We start from the raw sequence: 25,499 nt of genomic DNA, 5'->3' as shown, positions 1-25,499 counted from the left end.
CCCGACTCCGTCTGCGTCCCTGGCCCACCCCCTCACCTGTGTAGCTGCTGGAAGGAAGTGAGTGCTCTGGTCCCCCGTTGAGCTCTGGGGCTCCTTCTGCCTTGGCCGCTTCCTCTTTCTCCTCCTCTGGCCGGGCCTCAGGGGCTTCCTCCGGGGGCTGCTCCATGGCTGACTTCCCCTGGGCGCCACGCCTGCAGGCCCGGTCATAGCTCTGGCATCATCTGGGTCTGGACGCAGACGGATCTCTACAGGGCAGTTCCCGTCAGCCTGGGCGAAGGGGAAGACAGAAAGAGGTTGGGGAGGATCAGAGGGTGACAGTGGGGACAGATGGGGAGGGGAGCCCCCACCCGGGAGGATGGGAGGGGCGCATCCTGCTGGGGCAGGAGCGCCTCAGGCCTGCAGTGAGCCAGTCTCCACTCCTGGCATCACAGCTAACTGCCCCTCCATCCTTTGCCCACCTGGCTCTTGCAGCAGGTTTCTGGGCTTCACAGCAGTCTCTGTGAGCCAGATGAGGTGGGCAACACGCCCCCGTGAATCCCTCCCTGCCTCCTGAGCCTGCAGGAGCCACATGGGAACAGCCTGAGGGCCTTTGTCAAATTCTCCAGCCCCTGCTGGAGATCCTCATATGTATCAGGCCCCCCAACCCCCATCCTGTCCCCACCAGGCCCAAGAATCATCGCTCTCCTAAGCACCCGGCTTGAAGGCAGTGGATCCCACTCTTCCTGCCTCTGGGAGAAGGGAAAAGACACACGCCCTGCCCACTAGGCCGGCAGCTGACAGGTCTGCAACCAGACCGTCAGCACAGAGCCACCGGGCAAGGGGAGATGCACACGTCACCCTGGAGGAGGCAGTTCCAACCCTCTACAAGTCTTGTCCACAAATCACAAGTGAGTGAGAGGGGGTAAGGCCACAAGATGTGGGGAGAATCCGGCAGGGAACACCTCTTGGGGATATACAGCCTGAGAAGAGACGCGGAGGCAGCAACGTGAGGAGTGGTGGGGGACCCTGCTGGCAGGGCGAGGGGTGCCACAGGAGAGAGGACTTGAAGGGATGGCTGGGAGGGCGGGCTGGATCCAGGCAGGCGCACTTCAAGTCACAGGGCATGTGACCAGACCATCCTGTGGCGGTGCAGACCCAGGAAACTAACAGCAGGAGAGACCTGTCTCAGGGAAATTCACGCACCTTTGGGACCTCACCCTGGATGTCCCACAGGCAGCTCAGACTCAACCGATCCAAACAGAAGCCACGTTCTGGCCCGGAGCTGGCCCTTCCCTCCCTGGTGACCCCTACCTCTGTGACCCAGACGCCCAAGCCCGCCTATCAAAGCCAAAAAGTGGGAGTCATTGAGACTCACCTCTGTCACCCCGCTCTAGACTTGCAAACGGCTATACTGGAATCACTGGGGAGCTATCCTCATAGATTCTCATCTGACTGGTTTGGGGGCAGCTTGGGCATCGGGACTTTTATTTTTAACTCCCCTGGGGTCTGTAACGCCCAGCCCAGCCTGAGAACCCCTGTGGACAGTAAAGCACCTTCCAGTGGGTGCTAAGTCACTCCCTCTGAATCACTCCTTCCCACCAGGCCTTCATCTTCCCTGTGTGGACTGACACAATGACCTCTTAAACTGGTCTCCTAAAGGCAGTTTGGAAATTCAGCTCCAGACTCTAAGAGCTGGGGAGTTAGGAATCTGGAGATGTGTGTGGGGGTGCACATTCACTGATATGACAGCCACAGGAAGGAATTCAGTTCACTAAAGGACACTGACATGTCACAGGAGGACAGGGTACCACAGCGGATGACGCGGCAGCAGCCAGAGATGGGAGAGACTCGGAATGGCCAAGTGTGTCAGGGACAAGGGAGGGGCTGGGTTTTTTTTTTGGGGTGGGGGGCGGGTAGTCAACCATGTCAAATGCTGCAGATTTTAAGAGTGATAAACAGATACATTGCCACTGAATTTGGTGACTGTGAGGTTACCTTTGACCTTGTTATACACATTTCAGCCAAGTGGGTGGGATAGAAAGCGGGGTTCTGAAGAATAAGTGGCAGCAAGTAAGCTGGGACAGTGAAGGAGACTTATTGTTAAACGATTATATCAAGGAAAAAATATTCATAAGAGGATGTAGCTTGAAAAACTAGCAAAGCCAGGAGGAGGTTTTTTGGAATAGAGGAGACTCAAGTAAGCTGTGGCTAAAGGAGAGGTCTTCTGAGAAAGACAGTCTGAAGATTCAAGGGGGAAGCCAGGGCAGAACGACTGATGGGCGGGGAATAACTCAAGGGCACAGGATGAGGAACACACGAAAAGCCGCAGCACTGTCTATGTGGAGGGGTGCTAAAGCTCACAGGGAACGACCTCACTTTTTAGTTAACCTGAGTACAAGGGAGAGCTGTCTACTGAGAGGGAAGGATAGGACTTGAAAGAGCAAAGAGGCTGGATGGAGGTAGGGAATTAACTGGAGAGAAATAAAAAGAATTATATAGAAAGGTTATGGTAAATAAGCCAGTGAAGAGAACCGGCACAGGAAGAGAACATACAAAGTCCATAAACAGACACAAGTGCACGCGGGACAGGACTTCAATGTGACAAAGACGGCGCTCCAGGGAGAGGCAGACTGAGAGAGCAGTGCTGAATCAAACACAGTACCCCGTGTCGGACAGACGGCCGGTGGGAGTCCGCCGTGTGCTGCAGGGAGCTCAGACCGGTGCTCTGTGACGGCCTGGGGGCGGGAGGGGGCGGGAGGTGGGAGGAGGTGAAAGAGGGAGGGGACATGTGTACAAGTCCACGTGTTTGCGATTCACGCTGCTGTTTGGCAGAAACTAAGATGATATTGTACCCACTCCAGTGTTCTTGCCTGGAGAATCCCAGGGACGGGGGAGCCTGGTGGGCTGCCGTCTATGGGGTCGCACAGAGTCGGACACGACTGAAGTGACTTAGCAGCGGCGGCAACAACACAATACTGTAAAGCAATTATCCTCCAATTAAAAATAAATACATTTATTTTTTTTTAAAAAGATGGCACTCCAAACCAAAAAGAAAAGACAGATTCTTTAGGAAATGATATGGGGACAAGTGAGTAGCCATCTGCATCCCTACCTTACATCTTATACCAAGTCAAGGTCCAAATAAATCAAAGGTTTCAAAGTTAAAACAAAAATACATGAACTATAAAAAGTGCTGAAAAGCTAAGTGGAGGAAAAGTGAAGATTGATACTAAAATCCGTAAAACTTAATGGGTAAAAACTTATGGGTAAAAAAATTAACAAATGCTATTTCAGAAAAATACAAACTACTACAGAGTAAAAAAAACAAAAAACAACCGAAAAACAAAAAAAACCCCTCACGGACTTCCCTAGTGGTCCAAGGGCTAAGGTCTGAACTCCCAACGCAGGGGGCCTGGGTTTGATCCCTGGTCAGGGAACTAGTTCCCACAAACAGTTCACGTGCTACAACCAAAACCCAGCATGGCCAAACAAAGACACACACAAAACCCAGAAAAGAAAAAGCAAAACAAGACAGGTAACAGACTGGGAAGTACATTCGCACTTCATCAGACAAAGGGCTAACTGCTCTAAAATAGTTTCTAAAAAATAAGTAAGAGACCAGCAATCCAACAAAAAAAATGGGCCCAAGATACAAAATTATAGAAAAAAGGTATACACTTACTTCTTAAACATAGGAAAACATGCTTAACATCATTTATGAAAAGAGAAATACAAATTAAAACATCACTGAAATACACTTTTTTTTTTTTCTGGCCTCACCGTGGCAGCTTGTGAGATTTTAGTTCCCTGACTAAGGACTGAACCTGGGCCCTGGGCAGTAAAGTGCAGAGTCCTAACCACTGGACTGTCAGGGAACTCCCTGAAATATACTTTTTACAATCAGATTAAAACAAACGCTAACACTCTGTGGCTATGCACCTGGGGAAATATCATCTCACAGGTCCCGTGTGGGAAGGTAAATTAGCACGACATCTAAAGAGGGTAATTTGGCTACATCTCTTAAATTACTGGACACATTCCCTTGACGCAGAGATACCATTTCTAGGTTGTATCTTATAGCTGTCCTTCCAATGAAGGATAGTGACAAACAGTGTTAGCACAAAGTTACTCATTACAGAATTATTTGACTAGCATGGGTGGGGAACAAGCTAGATATCCATTAACAGGGGACAGCCATAAACAAGGATGATGATATTTATGCACTGATATGGGAGTATCTCTAAGATATATTAACAAGAGAAGAAAGCAATTTGCAAAATGAAGCGGAGCTACACTTTATGCAAAAAAAAAAAATACCGAAGCTGGATTTGATCTGATAAGATAATGCTGGAAAGCTACATAAGAACTAGGAACAGCGGCTGCCTCTGGGGAGGGGACTGAGTGTCTGGGTCAGAGATTTTTCATTGTACCATTTATTTTTAAAAAAAAATTCTGTTGGGGTATAGTTGATTTACAATGCTGTGTTACTATGATACCTTTCAAATTCTGAACTTTAAGCATGTTACCTATCCTAAAAATAATTCAAATAGAATAAAACGAAAAGGCGAAACTTACAAACAATAATGTGGAAGATGAGAAGACGTGATGAGCATTAAACTGCTCAAGTCCTTTCTCAGGAGACAGCTGGAGATGCTGATGAATATTACGGTACATGGAAACGTTTCAACGGTAACCACTAAGACATTGTAAACAGAATGTATGATTTCCAAATTATTACAGCAGAATGGAAGAACTTGGGCGAAGTCATGTAAAACTCTGGCTTTCTGACTGAGGAAAGTCTCATGGATGGAAGCCTTAACAACCGCATGCAATGGAGGATGGTGGACTGGTCCTGTGACAGAAAGGGCGTGGTGGTAGGAAAACTGGGAAGTTTCAAGTAAAGTCTGCAGTCTGCTTGATTCAGCTAGTATGAATAGTACTGTACCAGCCTTCATTTCTCAATTTTGGTAAGTGTGTCTGGTATATGGGAACTCTGTACAATCTTTCTAGTATTTCTATAAACCTAGACTTTTTCAAAATACGGATTGAAAAAAAAAAAAAAAACTTAAAAAAATCTAGCTTTCTTGTTTCTCTGAAAAATTAAGCAGACCTGGCCAATGCATGCACTCCTGGGCTACTTCCCTCATTCACGACACATGAAGTGCTGCCCCCACTTGCAGGGATGGGCGTCTGGCTTAGTGTAAACTGGTTCCTCAAGGATCACTCTCTGATCCTCCCTGGGCACTCAACTTGGGAATCAGCAGACCTGAAGCGGGGGAAGTGCTCAGAGGCGCAGCTGCTGCCAGTGACCCTGACTGATGAGCGAGCAGTCACCCCCAGGTGCTACCGATCCCAAAGCCCTCTCTCACTGAACCTTCTCACCTTCCGTGGGTCAGCTACATGCCTGGCTACACACTCAATCTCCCACGCATCCAGCAGTGACAGTGCCCAGGTGACGATTCTGACCAACCATATGCAGACAGAAATCTGCTAGAAGGTCTCCTGGAAACACGAGCCTGAGAAGACAGCTCCAGAGGGTAAGGCTCAAAGTAGGAAGGAGCTGGGTCGCCACAGCATCGCGGAGCTGCAGAACAAGCCCGGGAATATCGGTCCCCAGACCGCTCATGAGGTGGAAAAATTAAATGCGTGCCAGGTTGCAGTTTCGTGCAGCTGAGTGCTGCCCGAGCTGACACAGCGGCAGGACAGAGGAGCAGAGTGGGGCCTGGGGAGGGTGGCGGTGGCGCTGGCGAGGACCTCGTGACCCCCGAGAGCAGTGCGCGCCTCTCCTGGCGCGCAGGAGACCCGCGACAGCAACTAGCGAGTACCCAAACCACGAGGGCCGGAGACACAGACTCCTCAGGCGTCACAGAACGAAAAGGCCTGGAGGTGCAGCGGGCAGGGCCGTGAGACCTTCGCCCGGCTCATGGCTGAAGCACCCAGGAGGCTTCTGATGAGCAGTGTCGGGGATGTGCTGCGTGGTGACAGGAGGCGGGCCACGGGACCTCCGCGAGCCCCAGGCGTGGTGGCCCTGACCACAGAAACGAGCGCATGAGGCCGATCAGAACAAACTGCTTCGGAATCTGTGTAGACGGGGTGTCGGTGGAGACAGGGAAATCCCACAGGGCTGTGGTGATGACAGCCAGGGAGAGGGCCACGAGGACTGGGGCCGCCTTGGAGGAGGAGAACAGGAGGAAAAACCACAGCTCCCCATATAGATACCTGACACAGTACTTTCTTACACATGCCCTCGTGCCCTCCGAGTGACCCGGGACACAGGACAGAGTTTACTGTCAGGACTGACCCTGGAGGGGGGCAGGAGCCGACCGAGGTCCCTCCGCGGGGCAGGCTTGGCCCAGTCCTCACAAGCACATTCCCCCGGCCCCCACCCCGGCCGAGGCCAGCGCCAGGGGCTCCCCTGGGCAGATAGGCCAAGAGACTAAAAGCGCAGGCCTGCCCGGCCTGACTAGCATCTCTCAGAGAACACGCCGGAGGATGCAGCAGAGGACCGCAGGCTGCAGACCCCACGGGGCCCGAGTCCAGCCGGCCTCCCAGGAGCTGCGAGCCCGAGCCCCGGCGTCCTGTCAGCAGACCCGCTGGGAGAATGTTCTTTCACCATGACCAGAGGAGCTCTTCTCAGGTTCTGGGGGGGCAAGTGGTGGCCTCCTGAAACCAGATGTGATTCTGGGCTCTGGCTAGAGTTTGGGACTTGGGGCCAGGGTCTCTGGATTCCAGGCGGATGTTCCTTCTCAGCCTGGAGCTGCCCCTCGGCCTGTGACTGCCGAGGGACACCAGCTGAGGGGGAGCTGCGCTACGGCTGTTCTAAAACCCACAAACACAGCCCTTGGGGCTGTTGCTCACTCAGATGTAACCCTAAGCTGCGGCCCATCCCTGCAATCTGCCAGAGGCCGTCCACTGTCACACAGCCCCGGTTGTTCCATCTGCAGCTGAGGTCTGCCCTCTACCCAGTAGCCAAGGCCACCCTTCCCCCGGGGCCCAGGCCCACAAGCTGTGTTTTCAAAGGGAGCCGCCACCCCACCCACCACTCTCCCTGCAATACACCCTGTTCCTTCTTCCTTTCTTCGGCCCTGGCACTAAAAGTAGCATCAGGCACTAGGTTTAACATTTACGTGGCTGAGAAACCTTGGTCTTTGCTGTTGCCACCCCCAGCACGGTGCCAGGGCCAGACACACTCTCCCTGGGACACAGCTTGGCCCCACTTGAGAAGCTGGTGCTGCCCTCCAACAGGACATGGGTCCTGCAGCCAGAACGAGAGGGGTGCTGCTCTGTGGCGCTTGGACAGAAAATGAAGTCTCCATCAAAAGAAACTCATGAAACACAAACGCCTGGGCTACTCATCCTGGCCTGCACACACGCTCAGGCAAGCCTGCTAAGCCAGCATCCCACCCTCTTGCCCCTCTGGGAGCTAAAGTTGGACAGGTGGCACCACTCCATCCATTTCACACTGGGCAGGCAGACTTCCTAGGCAGAGGGAGTGAGCAATTTACCCCAAATGGCCCAGAGCTCCAGAGAGGCCTGGTCTGGAGTCTGAGCAACCAAGCCACCCGGGGCCCTAACCCTCCTACCACGTCACCCCGGGAGGCGGCACTCCCTGACGCCAGCAGCAGACTGAATGCTCTGAGGAGGGTCATCCATGTGCTCGACCCACGCAACTGTGGTGCATCCTGGGCGCCTCTCTCTGTGCCGGAGCCCAAGCTGGGTCACAGCTCCAGGCCTCGGGCTCACCACGTCCATCATAACGGTGCCAGCTTCCAATTCTCCAAGGGCTCACGACACACCAGGCTGTGTGTATGCTGACACATCTCACCCTCACGACTAAGGCGTTGTCCGCCTCAGTTCAGTTCAGTCGCTCAGTTGTGTCCGACTCTTTGTGACCCCATGGACTGTAGCACCAGGCCTCCCTGTCCATCACCAACTCCCGGAGTTGACTCAAACTCATGTCCATTGAGTTGGTGATGCCATCCAACCCTCTCATCCTCTGTCGTCCCCTTCTCCTCCTGCCTTCAATCTTTCCCAGCGTCAGGGTCTTTTCCAATGAGTCAGTTCTTTGCATCAGGTGGCCAAAGTATTGGATCTTCAGCATCAGTCCTTCCAATGAATATTCAGGACTGATTTCCTTTAGGATTGAGTGGCTGGATCTCCCTGCACTCCAAGGGACTCTCAAGAGTCTTTCCAACACCACAGTTCAAAAGCATCAATTCTTCAGCACTCAGCTTTCTTTCTAGTCCAACTCTCTCATCCATACATGACTACTGGAAAAACCATAGCTTTGACGTGACAGACCTTTGTTGGCAGAGTATTGTTTCTGCTTTTTAATATGCTGTCCAGGTTGGTCATAGCTTTTCTTCCAAGGAGCAAGCGTCTTTTAATTTCATGCCTGCAGTCACCATCTGCAGTGATTTTGGAGCCCCAAAAATAAAGTCTCTCACTGTTTCTATTGTTTCCCCATCTATTTGCCATGAAGTGATGGGACTGGATGCCATGATTTTAGTTTTCTGAATGTTGAGCTTTAAGCCAACTTTTTTACTCTCCTCTTTCACTTTCATCAAGAAGCTCTTTAGTTCTTCTTTGCTTTCTGCCATAAGGGCGGTGTCATCTGCGTATCTGAGATTATTGATATTTCTCCTGGCAATCTTGATTCCAGCTTGTGCTTCATCCAGCCCAGCATTTCTCATGATGTACTCTGCATATAAGTTAAATAAGCAGGGTGACAATATACAGCCTTGACGTACTCCTTTCCCAATTTGGAACTAGTCTGTTGTTCCATGTCCGGTTCTAACTATTGCTTCTTGACCTGCATACAGATTTCTCAGAAGGCAGATAGAGTGGTCTGGTATTCCCATCTCTTGAAGAATTTTCCAGTTTTTTGTGATCCACACAGTCAAAGGCTTTGGTGTAGTCAATAAAGCAGAAGTAGATGTTTTTCTGAAACTCTCTTGCTTTTTTCATGATCCAATGGATGTTGGCAACTTGATCTCTGCTTCCTCTGCCTTTTCTAAATCCAGCTTAAACATCTGGAAGTTCATGGTTCACGTACTGTTGAAGACTGGCTTGCAGAATTTTAAGCATTACTCTGCTAGCATGTGAGATGAGTGCAATTGTGTGGTAGTTTGAACATTCTTTGGCATTGCCCTTCTTTGGGACTGGAATGAAAACTGACCTTTTCCAGTCCTGTGGCCACTGCTGAGTTTTCCAAATTTGCTGGCATATTGAGTGCAGCACTATCACAGCATCAGGATATGAAATAGCTCAACTGGAATTCCATCACTTCCACTAGCTTTGTTCGTAGTGATGCTTCGTAAAGCTCACTTGTCTTCGCATTCCAGGATGTATGGCTCTAGGTGAGTGATCACACCATGGTGGTTATCTGAGTCATGAAGATTTTTTTTGTATATATAGTTCTTCTGTGTATTCTTACCACCTCTTCTTAATATCTTCTGCTTCTGTTAGGTCCATACCATCTCTGTCCTTTATTGTGTCCATCTTTGCATGAAATGTTCCCTTGATATCTCTAATTTTCTTGAAGAGATCTCTAGTCTTTTCTGTGCTATTGTTTTCCTCTATTTCTTTGCACTGATCACTGAGGAAGGCTTTCTTATCTCTCTGTGCTGTTCTTTGGAACTCTGCATTCAAATGGGTATATCTTTCCTTTTCTCCTTTGTCTTTTGCTTCTCTTCTTTTCTCAGCTATTTGTAAGGCCTCCTGAGACAACCGTTTTGCCTTTTTGCATTTCTTTTTCTTGGGGATGGTCTTGATTCCTGCCTCCTGTACAATGTCATGAACCTCCGTCCATAGTACTTCAGGCACTCTGTCTATCAGATCTAATGCCTTGAATCTTTTGTCACTTCCACTGTAAAATCATAAGGGATTTGATATAGATCATACCAACAGGTGCTGTTATTATCTCCATTTAACTGATGAGGAAACTGTGGCACAGAGAGGGAAAGAAATCGAGTCAAAGTCACACAGTAATTGGAAAAGCAGGATTTGAGACCAGGCAGGTTGGTTCAAGTCTTAATCACTATACTGTGTGCCCTGCATGTGGTACTGGGTTAACACTGGACCAGAAGCTGGTATATTCCTGCCCTGCTAGATCTGTGAGCCTCAGTCTGGAGGCATCACCCCTGAATCTTCTGTCTAGTTGCCAAGAACCGCTTTTTCAAGAACACCTGGTGAGAGCACTTCTGGATACTCCTGCCAGAAAATGACCACCACAGACTCTGGTCCCGCCCTCTCTAGCCTGACGCCACTCACCACAGGTGCGGCATCACCCTGAACACAGGGGCTGGCCTCAGCCTGGAATGCCATTCCTGCCCCTAGCTAAGGGCTACTTTCCTTCCAGAGCCCCCTCCTTCTTTAGGGAGCTCGCCTTCACTAGCCCCACGCTGGTCCTTTCTACTGCAACCCTGAGCCAGGCCCTCCAGATCTGCGGTTACTGCACTGAACTGCAACATCTGTCAGCTGGTTTGTGCTCACCACGTAATCAATCAGTTTCCCAGATAATGCCTTCCATCTATCTTGCAGAGTTAGGTCCCCGGCACCTGGCACAGTGCCTGGCACTTAATGGTTGCTCAGCATACACTCATTGAATGAATAAACAGGCCAAAAGCACTGACCTCAGCCACACTGTGTCCAGCTGGGAGAGCTGCCACTGTATCTGTTCTCACCCATCGCTGCCGTTGAGATGCAGTGCCCCGCAGCCTCATGTGTGAGGCCTTGGGTCTGTTCCCCCCTCTCTGTGACTTGGGGGAGACACCAGCCCCTCAGTTTCTCAGCCCTAAAGCTGAGGTATGACCACTGAACCTGAGTGGCCATCATGCGGAGAAGACAACCACACAGCAAATGCTTAACAGCCAACAAACGGGCTATGGCTGCTGCCGCCTCGGGGGCTGGCACGGAGCGAGCGGTATTCTAGTGTGGACAAGTGCTGGCCTCTGGAGTTCCAGGGACCTACACCCTGAATTTCCCAATTCCCTGCCTTGCAGTCAACCGTGAGGAGGGAGCGCTGACAGGGCCCGCCCTGCTCTGGGTCTGGGCTTCTTTCGAAGCCTTTGTCCCCTGCCCAGCCTTGGGAAGACCCAGTCACTGCATTTCGTCCTTCCCTCACTGCACAGATGAGGAGTGGACCTCTGGATCAGTGGTGAGACAGCCCACGGGAACGGGGCCTGGCCGCTTTGCTCCTGAGCTTCCCTCTCAATCATTAACTGGTGCTGACCCAGTGCCCTGGTTTTCCAGGCCAGCAGCTCCACCGTGCTCTCTGCTCCCATTCGTCAGCCCAGGTCACCCCACTCCCCTCGGGGCACTGTGGCCTTGGAATCCCCGGAGGCCAAGCCCAAGGAATGAGGGGTTGATCCTGTTCAGAGAGCCTGTGGGAACCAGAGGAGGCCAGCCAGCCACCCCTCCCCCACCATGCTAGAATTTTTCCAATTCCATGAAGAGTTAGCCCATCAGCCCTGTGGAACGGAGCTAAGCTATAATAAACGAGACCTCAGGGAGCCAGAGGAGGTCCTCAGAGAAGAGGTCAGAGTGGGCAGGACAGCTCCCCAAGCAGGACCAAGAGAGGCCTGGGGGCAGCCGGCTCCGGGCCCCCGAGCCTGGCGCGCGGGTCAGGGCGCTAGGCAGCCCCGTCCATCACCACGGAGGACCTAGGCGATGCTGCGAGTCCTGGCTTCACAGACAACAGAACCACAAGGATGTCAAGACACGCGCACAGTGGGAAGGAGGTTCAGGAGGGAGGGGACACGTGTACTGACAGCTGATCCAGGCTGATGTTTGGAGAAACCAATACAACTCTGTAAAGCAGTCATCCTTCAATTACAACTAATAAATTTAAAAAAATATGAAAAATAATCTCACACCAGAGCGCGGCGAGGGAGGGGGGACAAACAAACAAACATGTGCATAATGCACAGAAACAAAACCCGAAGACACAGCCAAATCGTTAACGGTGCTTTCCTCTGAGGGGTGCAGTTATGGGTGGTCTTTATTTTCCTAACTATATATTTTTTGTGTTCCTCAAAGTTTTTACAGTGAGCATGGGACACTTTCAACATGGGGGGGACAAAGGGGAGATATGCTTTGAACAAAGAAAACTGAATAATATGCTTTAAGGTTCTTAGAAGGTAAAAGAAGGGTGTGCTGAGAAGCGACAGAGACCGCTCCTCAGGAGCCTGAGAGCTGAGGACCCTCCTTGCTCAGAGGAGCTGCAGAGGAGAGGGCGGGGGTGCCAGCAGGCAGAGGGCTGCAGCGAGGGGCTTCCAGAACGTTCTCATTCAAGGACCGCGGGAGCTATGATGCTGCCAGCACCTCTCTCCTCTGCTGCCTGCCTCTTTCATTCACTTGGTTAAGCACCCACCACCATGTGCCCAATGCAAACGCCTGACTCTGAAGGATGACTAGGGCTCTGAAGGACCAACATTGCCACACGGGCCTGGTGTGGGTACTTGGGGAGGGGGTCCCGAGGAGGACGTGGCCTCTGATTGAGAGGCAGGCAGGTGAGGTGACAGGGCCAGGGGGTGACAGAGACCCCTCAGAGGGAGGAGGGTGGCAGAGACCCTCTGAGCCCGGCGTGCTGGGAGCTCGGGGCAGCTGATCTGGCTGAGGCTGGAGACCATCTGGGGCCTCGAGGGGCAGGTAGAGGGCTCGGCTGTTTATCTGAGGAGCAGCAGCACCTGGGAGGGCTCCGAGGGCGATGGGCAGGACCAGAGCAGCGTTCAGACACGGACTCCTCTGCTGCCATGGAGGACGGGCTGCAGGGTGCCGGTGCGCCCAGGAAGGGCGTCAGCGTGAGACAGGGGCCACCTCCCAGAGCCCAGGCTGGCTGGCTGTGGGGAGCTGCCCCCTGACCCACTCCTTGGAGGGTCCGGGCTGAGGAGCCGAGGGATGGAGCCCTTATGGAAAGCTGAGAACATCTTTAGCACCTCACCTGCGTCCTCACCCATGCCCCGCCCGGGGCTGAAAGTCAGGGCTGGACGGGACACTCCAAGACCCACTGCTGCCCTGCCGGGCCCGGGCTCCAGCCTCCCAGCGCTGTTCTGGTCTCACTGCTCCCTGGCTGCCACACCCACCCGCCTGGGAGACATGTGGCACTTGGCACTGCTGGGCAGGGGGCCAATGACCATAAACAGCCACTGCGTTCCGGGGCCTGACAGCTCCACCGCAGCCCCCCCGGACTCCTGACACCTCGTCTCCACCAGCAAGACCAACCAGCCTGTGCATCCGTGGCCCTGCTGCGGGTGTACGTGGTTACAGGGCGTGGACGGGACACTGCTGCTCATAACCTTTTCTTTTTAAACAATAACTAAGATCTGGACATCGGCCAGCCCTTTAAAGCTCACAAGGCACCTCCATGTACACGATCTCATCGCTCGACACAGGCAGCGGAGGGCACAGTGCTAGCAGCGTGCGCTGAGCGCCTACACTGGGCTGGCTCATCCTAATGCTCGGTGAGCCTCAGGGGAGCTCTAACTCCTGCTGCCGCGAACCAACCTGGGGTGGGGGGGACAGGGGATGGGGGCAAGGAGAGGGGCAGTGCTCGGAGGGCACAGCCAGGCCGCGGCAGAGGGAAGGGAACTCGGATCGGTCCAGGAGACGTGTGACTCCGGCTGGAGCGGAGCAAGGCAGAAATGGGGGTCGGCAGGGTGGAGTGGCTTCTGAACCTCCCCGAGGGGAGAGGAGACGCAGAAGAGCCCTACAGCTAAGTTCTGTCCAGGAGAAACTGTGACTCCGCCTGTCAGCTTCACCTAAGAGTAATCATGTCCTTTGACCTGGTAATTCCTCTCAAAGGAAACTGTACCAAGTACCAACTGTACCAACTGTTCAAGGCAATGTTATTCATAATAACAAAATCAATTTTTATAATAATGAGAAATAACAGAAATGACTCAGTGCCCAATAATAAAGGAATGGATAATTAAATTAGGGCACTCCCAGAAAATGGAGTATTATCCAACCGTTATATTCACGCTTCCATAGACTCTTTACAAGTTTGCTAAGTGGAAAGTAGCAGAATACAAAACTACAGAGACAGCATGATTCCCATAAAAATGACGAGCGAAAGAATGGAAGGAAATTTCCTTACATAAACAGGGTGGCAGGTGATTTATTATTTTTATGGTGCTCTACTTTTAAAACTTCCCGTACTGAACACATATTACCTTCATCTTACTTGACTCAGCAGAGCTCGGGGGACACTGCTGGACCCTTCCCCCTTTATGTCTGTTCTCAACCTGGCTCCCAGGTTCTCCTCCGACCTCAGTGGCTGCTCCATGTTGACCTCTCTGCTGCTCCCAGTCAGGCCTAGTCTCAAAAGGGCTCCTTTCCTCTCCCCTCAGTCCCCGCCTGCATGGTCTCCTGTGAGCTCATGGCCTTCCATGCACTCCGGCCTCCCCTATTACTCCTCCACTCCCAGCTTCTCTGAGATCTCCATACTGGATGCCCAAGGGCATCACGACCCTAACATACCCAAAACTCAGCTCTTGGTACTTCCCCCAAAGTCGTTCTCAGCTCAGTAAGCGGCAACTCCAGCTTTCTAGATGGTCAGGCCAAAATGTCAGAGTCAGCAAATGTTGTCTCTGCCTCTGATCAACACCTTGAATCTAATCATGTCTCACCACCTCCACTGCTAGGATCCCAGTCCAAGGCAATACCATGTCTTGCCTGGATTATTGTGACGGCCTCCTAACTGGCTTCTCTGCTTCTGGCTTCAACCCATGATTCCCCACAGTGAATCATGGCAGTCACAGTGATCCCCTTAAGTCGGATTCTGCCCCTCCTGTAATCATATCCTCCCACCTTCACACTGACCCGGAGAAGGCCTTCTGGAACTGGGGCCCCTGCCTGCGACCTCCTCCGCAGGATACTAGGCACCACGGCCTCCTTGCTGGTGCTGAACGCAATAGGCATAGCTCGCCTCACGGAGCTTGCAGCTGTCCCCTCCAGCTGAATATGCCCTTGCCCCAAGGCTTGCTGCCTCACCTCCTCAGGGCTTTGCTCAAATGTGACAGTCAACCTGATCACCCTATTTAAAACCACTCCAGTCCAGCCTTGGGTACTTCCATTTCTCTTCCCTGCTTCAATTTTCTTGGTAGTTCTTACTACCATCTGGGATGTGTGTGTATGCACACATGCGTGTACACAAATATTTATGTATATACCCACACATACATATATACGTGAATCTACCTACAGGGCTTCCCAGGTGGTTCACTGGTAAAGAATCTGCCTGCCAACGCAGGAGATGCAGGAGATACAGGTTTTGTCCGGGGTCAGGAAGATCCCCTGGAGAAGGAAATGGCAACACACTCCAGGATTCTTGCCTGGAGAATCTCATGGACAGAGAAGCCTGGTGGGCTGCAGTCCATGGGGTCGCAAAGACTCGGACAGGACTTGTCAGCTGAGCACGCACAATGTACCTCTATATGAGTGTGTGTACTTCTTACTCATCTGTTTACTGCCTGTCTCTCCCCAGAAGAATATAAGCTCCACGAGCCAGAGACTTTTGTCTGCTAAAATCATGCGGATCCTCAAGTCTTAGAGAGGAGTGACTGGCACACAGTAACAGCTAACTTTCTATTGGGGGAAGCACACTGACTGAAATTGCCCACCCTGGCCAGGCACCTTAGTAAGCTTCTGCGTGAATTACTTTACGACAGGAGGTCCTGGTAAGGAATACAGAACTAACAAGATACCACCAACCAGAAGAGCTCGGGAAAGGTCAAAAGGAGACACCACACGTCTAACCACCTCCCAGAATCCTCACTAGTGTCTATCTTGGCTGAGCGACGCAGGCAAGGAAGGACCCTGAGTCTTAATGATGGGCCAGAGACAACTGGAAGCTAATCCTATGACCATAAAACCTGAGACTGTGAGCCAGTGGCACAGCAGTCCTCCTGGGTTCCCTCACCCCACTGCTCCCCACCCGGGCGCCCCTTCCCAATAAAGTCTCTTGCTCTGTCAGCTCATGTGTCTCCTCGGACAATTCATTTCCGAGTGTTAGACAAGGGCCCACTCTTGGGCCCTGGGGTCCCCCTTCCTGCAACACTTTTATAACAGGAAAAAAGCCAACTTGGCCTGAAGCAGCCCGATGGATATCATTCTTTTGGTTTCAGTTTCCCAAGGGCACTGGAACCTGCTCTCCAGATCATTCCAAAAGAACAGCTTATCAGGGTCACGATCAATTGGTAGAAAAGGATGGAGGGGAAAACATGGGAGTCTAGAAACAGCTGGTGAGGGCCTCGCTGTAGGCTCCCCAGCTCTTTTTACTAAGCTGCCAGGGGACCTTGGGGGAGGTGGCTCCTTCTCCTCGGCTCCATTGTGCCCACGGAGAAGGAGTGATGGGCCTGTCAACCCCTTTAATTCTAAAATCCTTGCACAGAGCAGGCCCTGAGAGCAGAACCCGATGGAATGGCCTGGACCTCATTCACAGACCTCAGGTCTTCGCAGGGTGGGGGCAGGGAGGTAGTGACAAACCCTCAGGAGCCTTTTAAGTGTTTCCACTCCAGCCCAGGAAGGAGATAAGACCGTAAGACCAGACCGGCACCTGCATCCACCCTGGGGAACGCTGCACACAAACAGGGAAGGGGAGGAGGGGGCTGAGTCCTCAGCGGGAGGAAATGGCCTCTTGTCGGAGGCCTCGGGGAAGGGTCAAGGCCAAGGAGAGCTGGGTCATCCAGAAATGATCTTAAACGTAAACTATGCTCATTAGAGGAAGGGTTCAGCGAGGAAAATAAAGTCCAGGAGAGGGCAGATGTCCCTCAGGGACTGAGGGACAGGGTGTTCGGGGGGTTGGGGAATGCAGGTCCTGGGGTGGGGAGGAGAGAGACACAGCAGCTCAGGGGACAGAAGAGGCGGGGGAGACCAGCAGCTGGTCTGCCTGCAGGCTGGGCGCGCTCAGCCACTCCAGGGTCCTGCTTCTCACTTCCATTCCTGGAAGCCCCGAACGCTACAGTCTCCGCCACCCTGGTGAGTAGAGCCCACGTTCAACTGCCTTCCATTCCTGGTGCTGTTCTGTCTGACATCTGGTCACCAAGTCTCTGCCTGCACTGTCCTCATCCCCAGAGCCATCTTTTCCAGACAAAGCCTCTCATCACTTTGTCCTTAGATGGCTTCCCGGCCCCTCCTTCGCTCTGGGTTATCACGCTCTGGCTCCTGAAACCCCCAATAATCAAGGGGATGAAGCCAAGTGTGGAAGGGCAACACCTTAGATCTCAGGAGTACATTCTCCTTCTCTCTTTGCGCCTAAGTCAATGAGGGATGAAGTGAGACGCTCTTTCCTCTGGGCGTCTATTAACCTTTAGATGAGGCAATTCAACAAATGACAGCAACTGCCCAGGTGCTACCGAGATCCAGACCCCAGCACAACTTCTATCTGGAGGTTAGATGGTAGAGGAATACGGTGGAGAGAGAGGTGCTGGACATGTGACAGATACACTCCCAGCTCTGTACTATGCTGTGTGCCTCTGGGCAACCTTCTAACCTCTCTGTGGCTCAGTTGTGTGTGTGTGGCTTAGTCGCTCAGTTGTGTCCAGCTCTTTTGATACTCTATAGACTGTAGCCTCCCAGGCTCCTCTGTCCATGGAATTTTCTGGGCAAGAACACTGGAATGGAGTGGGTTGTCATTCCCTACTCCAGGGGATCTTCTTGATCCAGGGATCAAACCCGTGTCTCCTGCACTGGTAGACGGATTCTTTACCACTGAGCTACCAGGGAAGCCCCCTGGCTCAGTTATCCCATCTGTAAGACGGAACTGAAATAAGAGGGAAGGGAGCAGGGCATAACCTTTGAAAGAACGACGTATCTCGAGGATACATTGAGGTTACGTATCAACATAACCTGACTACAACTAAGTGGGTCCAAGATGGCAGACAAGTCAACTTCAACTAGAGCTGATCCTCGGTATAAATCACACACAGAGAGGCACCATGGCAATTCCATCAAAGACCGGAAAGTGGGCGGTGGCCCAAATCCTGGAAATCTCCACCCCTTCCCCTAAAGAGTGCAATAAACCTCCCACTCATTAGCTTACGAAATCACTCAGCCCATAAAAGCTAACCACGCCACATTTCGAGGCCACACTCACCCTCCGTGACAGCCCACACTCTTGTCTGTGGAATGTGTTTCTCTTAGGCCCATTCTCGCCTTCTGAGATGGCCCACATTCTGTGGAGTGTGTTTCTCTCTAAATAAATCCACTTCTTACATTTCACTCTGTCTCTCACTGAATTCTTTCTGCGATGAGACATCAAGAACCTGAGCTTCATTATGTCTTGAGACCAGGTGTGTGATCTCAGTTGGAAGACTGGGGCTTCTGGCCAGGTTCGAATCCCGGCCACATGGTTTCAAGTCCAAAGCAGCATTTTGGCTGTGTTTGAGTCCCGGTCACATGGGTTAGAGTCCCAAACGGGGTTTTGGCTGGATTTGAGTCCCAGCACATGGGTTCATTCTGAGATAAATGTTTTCAAGTTAAATGAGATATTAAATATGAAAAGCATTTATATTATACAATTTATATGCCAAAATTTTAATGATCGTTATTCCTTCGGGATCATTTTTTATTTTTAAATATCTACTTTTATTTATTTATTTGGTAGCTCTGGGTCCTAGCAGGGAACATTTCATGCATAGATGGGCACAATAAAGGAGAGAAACACATGGACCTAACAGAGGCAGAAGATATTAAGAAGAGGTGGCAAGAATACACAGAACAACATCCTGGAGTATAAAGTCAAGTGTGCCTAGGAAGCATCACTACGAACAAAACTAGTGCAGGTGATGGAATTTCAAATTCTAAAAAAACACGATGCTGTTAAAGTGCCGCACTTAATACGCCAACATATTTGGAAAACTCAGCAGTGGCCACAAGACTGGAAAAGGTCAGTTTTCATTCCAATCCCAAAGAAGGGCAATGCCAAAGAATGTTCAAACTACGCACAACTGCACTTATTTCACATGCTAGCAAAATCCTTCAAGCTAGGCTTCAACATGAACCGAGAACTTCCAGATGTTCAAGCTGGGTTTAGAAAAGGTGGAGGAACCAGAGATCAAATTGCCAACATCTGCTGGATCATGCAAAAAGCAAGGGAATTGAGAAAAACATCTACTTCTGCTTCATTGACTACGCTAAAGCCTTTGACTGTGTAAATCACAGCAAACTGTGGAAAATTCTTAAAGAGATGGGAATACCAGACCATCTTACCTGTCTCCTGAGAAACCTGTATGCAGGTCAGGAAGCAATAGTTAGAACCTGACATAGAACAATGGACTGGTTCAAAATTGGGAAAGGAGTGCCTGAGAGTATATCATGTGAAATGCTGGGCTGGATAAAGCTTAAACTGGAATCAAGAGAAGTATCAATAACCTTAGATATGCAGATGACATCATCCTAACGGCAGAAAGTGAAGAAGAACTAAAGAGCCTCTTGATAAAGGTAAAAAAGGAGAGTGAAAAGCCTGACTTAAAACTAAACATTTAAAAAACTAAGATCATGGCATCCGGTCCCAGCACTTTATGGCAAGTAGATGGGGAAACAATGGAAACTGACAGATTTCATTTTCTTGGGCTCTAAAATCACTGCAGACGGTGACTGCAGTCATGAAATTAAAAGATGCTTGCCCTTTGGAAGAAAATCTATGACAAACCTAGACAGTGTATTAAAAAGTAGAGACATCACTTTGCCAACAAGGGTCCAGCTAGTCCAAGCTATGACTTTTCCAGTGGTCATGTATGGATGTGAGAGTTGGACCACAAAGAAGGCTGAGCACAAAAGAAGTGATGCTTTTGAACTGTGGTGTTGGAGAAGACTCTTGAGAGTCCCTGGACTGCAAGGAGATCAAACCAATCCATCCTAAAGGAAATCAACCCTGAATATTCATTTGAAGGACTAATACTGAAGGTGAAGCTCCCATACTCTGGCCACCTGATGCGAAGAGCCTACTCATTGGAAAAGACACTGATCCTGGGAAAGATTGAGGACAGGAGGAGAAGGGGATGACAGAGGATGAGATGGTTGGATGGCATCACCATTTCAATGGACATGGGTTTGAGCAAGCTCCGGGAGATGGTGAAGGACAGGGAAGTCTGGCGTGCTGCGGTCCACAGGGTCACAGAGAGTCAGACTGAGCAACTGAATGACAACAACTGGGTCTTAGCTGTGGCATGTGGGATCTAGTTGCCTGACCAGGGATCGAACCCAGGCCCCCTGCACTGAGGGCGTGGAGTCTCAGCCACTGGACCACCACGCAAGTCCTGGGGTAATTTTTATTTACTCTCTTACTGCTTATCTGATTTTCCTAAATTTTCTTTGTTAAAATTTTTTGGCCATGCCTCATGGCAGGTGGAATCTTAGTTCCCCAACCAGGAATTGAACTCTGAGCCCCCTGCATTAGAAGCTCAGAGTCTTAACCACTGGACCACCAAGGAAATCCTAAATTTTCTATGATGAATATGTGCTGTGTTTAGTAAGCAAAATTAAAAAAAAAAACCAACTTTTAAAAGCATGATATAAATGTGAGACTTCACAGGAAAGCTGAGGAAGTTCACCTCAAGATGCAACATTGTGGCACAGGCAGCTCATGGACTTCTCTGCCAACCCTGCAGGTGGCAGAGACGTGTTGCCTCAGCAGGACGGCAGACACACATGGCTGGGAGGAAACAGCGCGTGGTCGAGCTGCTCATCTGCCCCACGCCCGTTTTATCTGCCTGCGTCGCGGAGCTGACACACGCTCGCCCAACACCATGAACGACTGTGAAGGGAACATGGTCTGGAAGGAGAGGGAGCCAAGTGTGACGCTGGGGAGATGAACTGCTTTCACATGGTTGTAGCTTTAACTTTTTTAACGAGTCTGAGCAGAAGAGCCAGGAGTCTCCTTGAGCTGAAGGGCCAGGAGTCTCCTTCTCCCTCACACAAGCTGTGGGTCTCACTCGGGAGAAATCAGCTCAGGGGACTAAGGACGAGCACTGACAGGAGGAAGTGAAGTGAAGCTGGCCTGGTGGGAGCTCTCAAAGGCGTTTTCAGTTCTTGCTTTCTGTTCTCTCTTTCCTTTTCAGGTGCACACCTGTCTGCTTGCTTTCTAAGGTCCCAGATAAACACCTAGTTCACAAATATTTGGAAAGCATGCAGTCTCCCAAAGGGAGAACCAGAGGTGAGGGAAGGAAAGGACAACAAACAAGAGCATTCAAGTCTCAGGGAGCCCAGAACAGACTGTTTTAAACCCCGAAGCACCTCAGAGAGTCAGAAGATTGGCCTGTGCCCTCTCCTTCCAATTCTCAGAACATTCTGATGGCAGCTTCTGGATTTTACACCTGCACTGACAGCAGTAAAGAGTTCTCAGGGAGGAAACTGGTCAAAACCCTGCCATCTCACGCCTCAGGACTTCGGAGCCAGGAGGAAGGGTGTGCAGAAACCCCAGGGAGACCCAGAAATGCCAAGACTGAGTGACTTAGAGATGACTCTTGGGGATTTGTTCAGGGAGCGGAAGGCCTCCTGTTCAGTCATGTCAGGCTCCCGGTAAGGCTCCCAGCCTTGTCTGGCAGGAGGACAGAAGGTGTTCCTCAGAAGAGTCAGGCAGAGCACTGCCCAGGTGCCCGAGTGTTACCACCAGCAGAGGGGATGGGGGGTCTGCTCACACTGTTTCCCTCCAGGCTTCTCTCTCCAAGGCTCCCTGGCCTCTGCCTGCCTGGCTGCCAGAGCCCTGCGTCCCTCCAGGGGAAGGGCCCTAGGAGGCCACGAACCAGGGGCAGAAGACCTCCCCAGAACTCCCCGCGGGACCCGCCCAGTGTGCCCTCCGCGGGGCTGCCCGGGCCCCGGTCCCGAACTCGGCCCCCTCCCGGAGGCCGGTGGGATGGAAAATGAAGGAGAGGCAGCTACAGCTCGGGAAGGCTGGTTCTCCTGGATTCGCAGCTCGGCAGCAACAGGAAAACATGGCCTTGACAAACCATATCCGGATTGATCCGGAGCCACTGTTTTCCTCGGAACAACTGCTGCAGGGAAGGACACCACAGAAGCCTAAGAAGAGATGCTACTCCCTGAGCGCGGTGCCGCCTGCCTGGGGAGAGCTGCTAACCGGGAAGGGCGCAGGCCGCGGCGGCCAGGGGCTGCCCCGGGGGAGTCCAGAACCCACCCGGCCCTCCTCCCCGCTGCCGGCTCCAGAACCTCCGCCCCAACTGTGGGGTGACCAGAGCAGGTAGGCAGTGTCTCCCCACCCAGGACAACTTGCCTGGCAAGGCTCTGCTCACCTTTCCCTCATCAACACTTCCTGTTGGTCTCCTCCCCGCCCTGGGTCTCCAGGCAGGGCCTTCCCCCGTCCCTGGGGACCACCCTGAGGGTTCACAGGCCAATCTGGGGGACCCTGGGCACAGACTGAACCTGGGCCCAGGCCAGCGATGTGAGGCCCGCACCCCTGTCTGGGCAGGAGGAGCTGGTGCGGCGTCGGCAGCTCACCTGTCAAACCCGCAAGAGTCTTTATTCCAAGGGTGCTCAAGAAGCAGCCGGCAGCCCCCTGACTGGCCTGCCCGAGGTGCCCGGAGCTACCTGCCAGGTGCGAAGGGCACCTGGGCAGGACAGGTGCCCCCTCCGCCCGCTCTCCCCATATCCTCCAGGCGCTGGGGCTCTAGCTTCTGGGCCCTGGCACCTGGCGCCACCTCGACAATGACCAGCCACCTCAGAGGAGGCGGACTGGCGTGAAGGCGAGGGCAGGGCTTCGGCCCGACCACAACCTGCCACTTACTGCTTGGGTGGCCTTGGGCAAATTGCTTCATTTCTCTGAGCAACAATTTCCTTATATGCATGATTCAGTCACTCAGCCCAGAGAGATGACATGGCTTGTCTACAGGTCTACAGTCATGCGGAGACATGGTTAGGGAGCTGAGTCCCAAAGCCCGATTTCCTGACTCTCAGGGCTTTTCTGACTACACCAGGATTTTTTTTTTAAATATTTATTTATTTGGCTGCTGCCCCATGCCTTAGTTGCAGCATGTAGGATCTTTAGTTGTGGCATTGAACCCTTAGTTGCAACATGTGGGATCTAGTTCCCTGACCAGGGATCAAACCTGAGTCCCCTGCATTGGGAATGCGAAGTCTCAGCCACTGGACCACCCGGGGAGTGCCCGGGATGTTTTTCAATAGCAGGAGTAACTGACAGAGAAGTACCTCATTTCCAAAATGGTTGTCAGTTATTCCCAAAAGTCAGTGAAACGTTCCTTTCAAAGTTATCTGCCTTAAAAAATAAATCAATAAATAAAAAATAATAAATAAATAAAATAAATAAATAAAAAAAATAAATAAAAAAGTAACCTTCCCAGATACCAACTTTTCAGGTGACCAAAGTCAGCATCACCTTTACAGGGGCACCTGTCATCATCTCTGTGTCTTGCCTCCTCATGTGAAGTACCAGGAAGCACTCCTCACCTCTCTGGGGATTACCCTGACCTGATCACAAGGAAACAATCCAACAAACATGGAATGTGAACCACCACCCATGACACAATGTTAAGCAAATGCAACATTGTTACAACTGGTGAACCTCAGTGAAAGAAATAAGAAGTTTACTGCCCTAGCCTTGCAACTTTTCTGTAGCTTTGGTCTTTTTTCTCTCTTAAATAAAAAACAGAAAAAAGGCGGTTCTGTTTTCAGCTTATCACACGGCTCTAAGCCAGTGAAGACTCAGTTGTGTCATGTTCGATTCTCTCCCCAGCGAGAGTCCAGAATATAAAAATCCAAGCTTCTTCCAAAGTTGTTGAAGGCTTATTAGCACAATAGAGATCTCAGAGTTTTCTAAGTTCATCTTCCATGAATCTCTACAGTGTGAATCATCTTCGTCAGCCAAAACTGTTTACACGCTGCTTCTTGCCACTGGTTGGAAACGCGTATGTTCAGCCAGCAACTTTCAAGAAGCATCCTCTACAGATCAGGCACCCACCTTGGATCCAGCGCCAGGCGGGGTCCCAGAGGCTCTGCGCTATCCGAGACACAGCAGCTGCCCTGGGGGGCTTACCAGCCAGGAACCTACGAAGCTTGGCTTTCATCAAGTCCTGCCTTGTGACATCTCTTGATTAGTATTTTCCAAGAATTATTTATTTTGTAAGTTATTTTTTTTTTTACTGTGCTGGGTCTTCGTTGCTCCTCGAGGGCTTTTCGCAGGTTGTGGTACGTGGGCTTCTCACTGCAGCGGCTTCTCTTGTTTCGTATCACAGGCTCCAGAGCGTGGGCTTCGGTAGTGAAGGCTGAGGGCTTGGCTGCCTGGCAATATGCGGGATCTTCCCAGACCAGGGATGGAACTTGTATCCCCTGCACAGGCAGGTGGATTCTCAACCACTGGACCACCAGGGAAGCCTTCAGTTAGTATTTCTGTGCAAGACTTTCTTCCCAACATTTCTTGGGAGATTTGTTTTTACTGAATCCCAAAGTCTGAGAGAGAATTAATTGAGAAACTGGGGAAAGGTTATTATAATCCTCATGAGAATTAAAGCTTAACAACCAACCTAGGGAGGTTACTGATTCCAAGGAATCCACTGCTTTAAGTCAAACCAAAAGCGAGAAAGTAACATGCAGAGTTCCAGGTTAAGGCTAATGTCTTTGGGAACCAGGACAGGAGAGCACAGGAAAGAGGTGGCAACAATCTAACCATGTCTTCCTTGAAGCCACCGCCACGGTGTGTGTACTCATGGTCCCTTCTGTTGCTAACAGTCATTCTTGCGAACAGGTATTGATATATTCATATACAGCTTCCCAGGTGGCTCAGTGAGTAAAGAAGCTGCCTGCAATGCAGGAGAGATAGGAGACTTGGATTCGATCCCTCGGTGGGGAAGATCTCCTGGAAGAGGGCATGGCAACCCACTCCAGTATTCTTGCCTGGGAAACCCCATGGGCAGAGGAGCCTGGCGGCCTACAAGTCCGTGGGGTCGCAGAGAGTCAGACACAACTGAGGTGACTGAGCACGCCTACATAGTATATACAAATCTACCCAGTGATTGCCTAAGAAATAAGCTTGGAGAGAAAATTAGTTTTAAGCTGGCGATTGTGACATGTGATTCTGCTACTGCTGTTAAAGTTGTTAGGAGATCCACATGTTAGATTATTAAAATAATGTGCACTGGCATTTTCTAGTATTTGACTATTGGCTACATGAGAAATACAAAGAAAATATGTGAGTAGTGCAATTCAAACTACCAAACAATTGCACTCATCTCACATGCTAGCAAAGTGATGCTCAAAATTCTCCAAGCCAGGCTTCAACAGTACATAAAACATGAACTTCCAGATGTTCAAGCTGGATTTAGAAAAGGCAGAGGAGCCAGAGATCAAGTTGCCAACATTTGTTAGACCATAGAAAAAGCAAGAGAGTTCTAGAAGAACATCTACTTCTGCTTTATTGACTAAGCCAAAGTCTCTGACTGTGTGGATCACAATAAACTGTAGAAAATTCTTAAAAGAGGTGGGAATACCAGACCACCTCATCTGCCTCCTGAGAAATCTTTAAGCAGATCAAGAAGCATCAGTTAGAAGTA

General features: G+C 51.1%; 2 protein-coding genes across 2 annotated transcripts in view; one reads left to right on the top strand and one right to left on the bottom strand.

Annotated features, from left to right (window-relative positions):
- PPARD (peroxisome proliferator activated receptor delta) overlaps nucleotides 1–25,499 on the bottom strand; it is an 84,678-nt gene that overhangs the window by 14,207 nt on the left and 44,972 nt on the right. Inside the window, exon 2 of the mRNA XM_061146521.1 lies at nucleotides 37–267. Within this exon, the coding sequence (XP_061002504.1) occupies nucleotides 37–166 (130 nt within the window). The 5' untranslated portion in view covers nucleotides 167–267. The remainder of the gene's footprint in view (nucleotides 1–36; nucleotides 268–25,499) is intronic.
- The window catches only part of LOC133059997 (uncharacterized), a 48,955-nt gene continuing 45,298 nt past the window's right edge, over nucleotides 21,843–25,499 (top strand). Inside the window, exons 1-2 of the mRNA XM_061147773.1 lie at nucleotides 21,843–22,177; nucleotides 22,375–22,531. Coding sequence (XP_061003756.1) covers nucleotides 21,843–22,177; nucleotides 22,375–22,531 — 492 coding nt within the window. The remainder of the gene's footprint in view (nucleotides 22,178–22,374; nucleotides 22,532–25,499) is intronic.

Source organism: Dama dama, chromosome 7, assembly GCF_033118175.1.
Source record: "Dama dama isolate Ldn47 chromosome 7, ASM3311817v1, whole genome shotgun sequence".
Taxonomy (NCBI): domain Eukaryota; kingdom Metazoa; phylum Chordata; class Mammalia; order Artiodactyla; family Cervidae; genus Dama; species Dama dama.
Note: the sequence above shows the minus strand (reverse complement) of the source record. Positions and strands in the feature narration are given on the sequence as shown.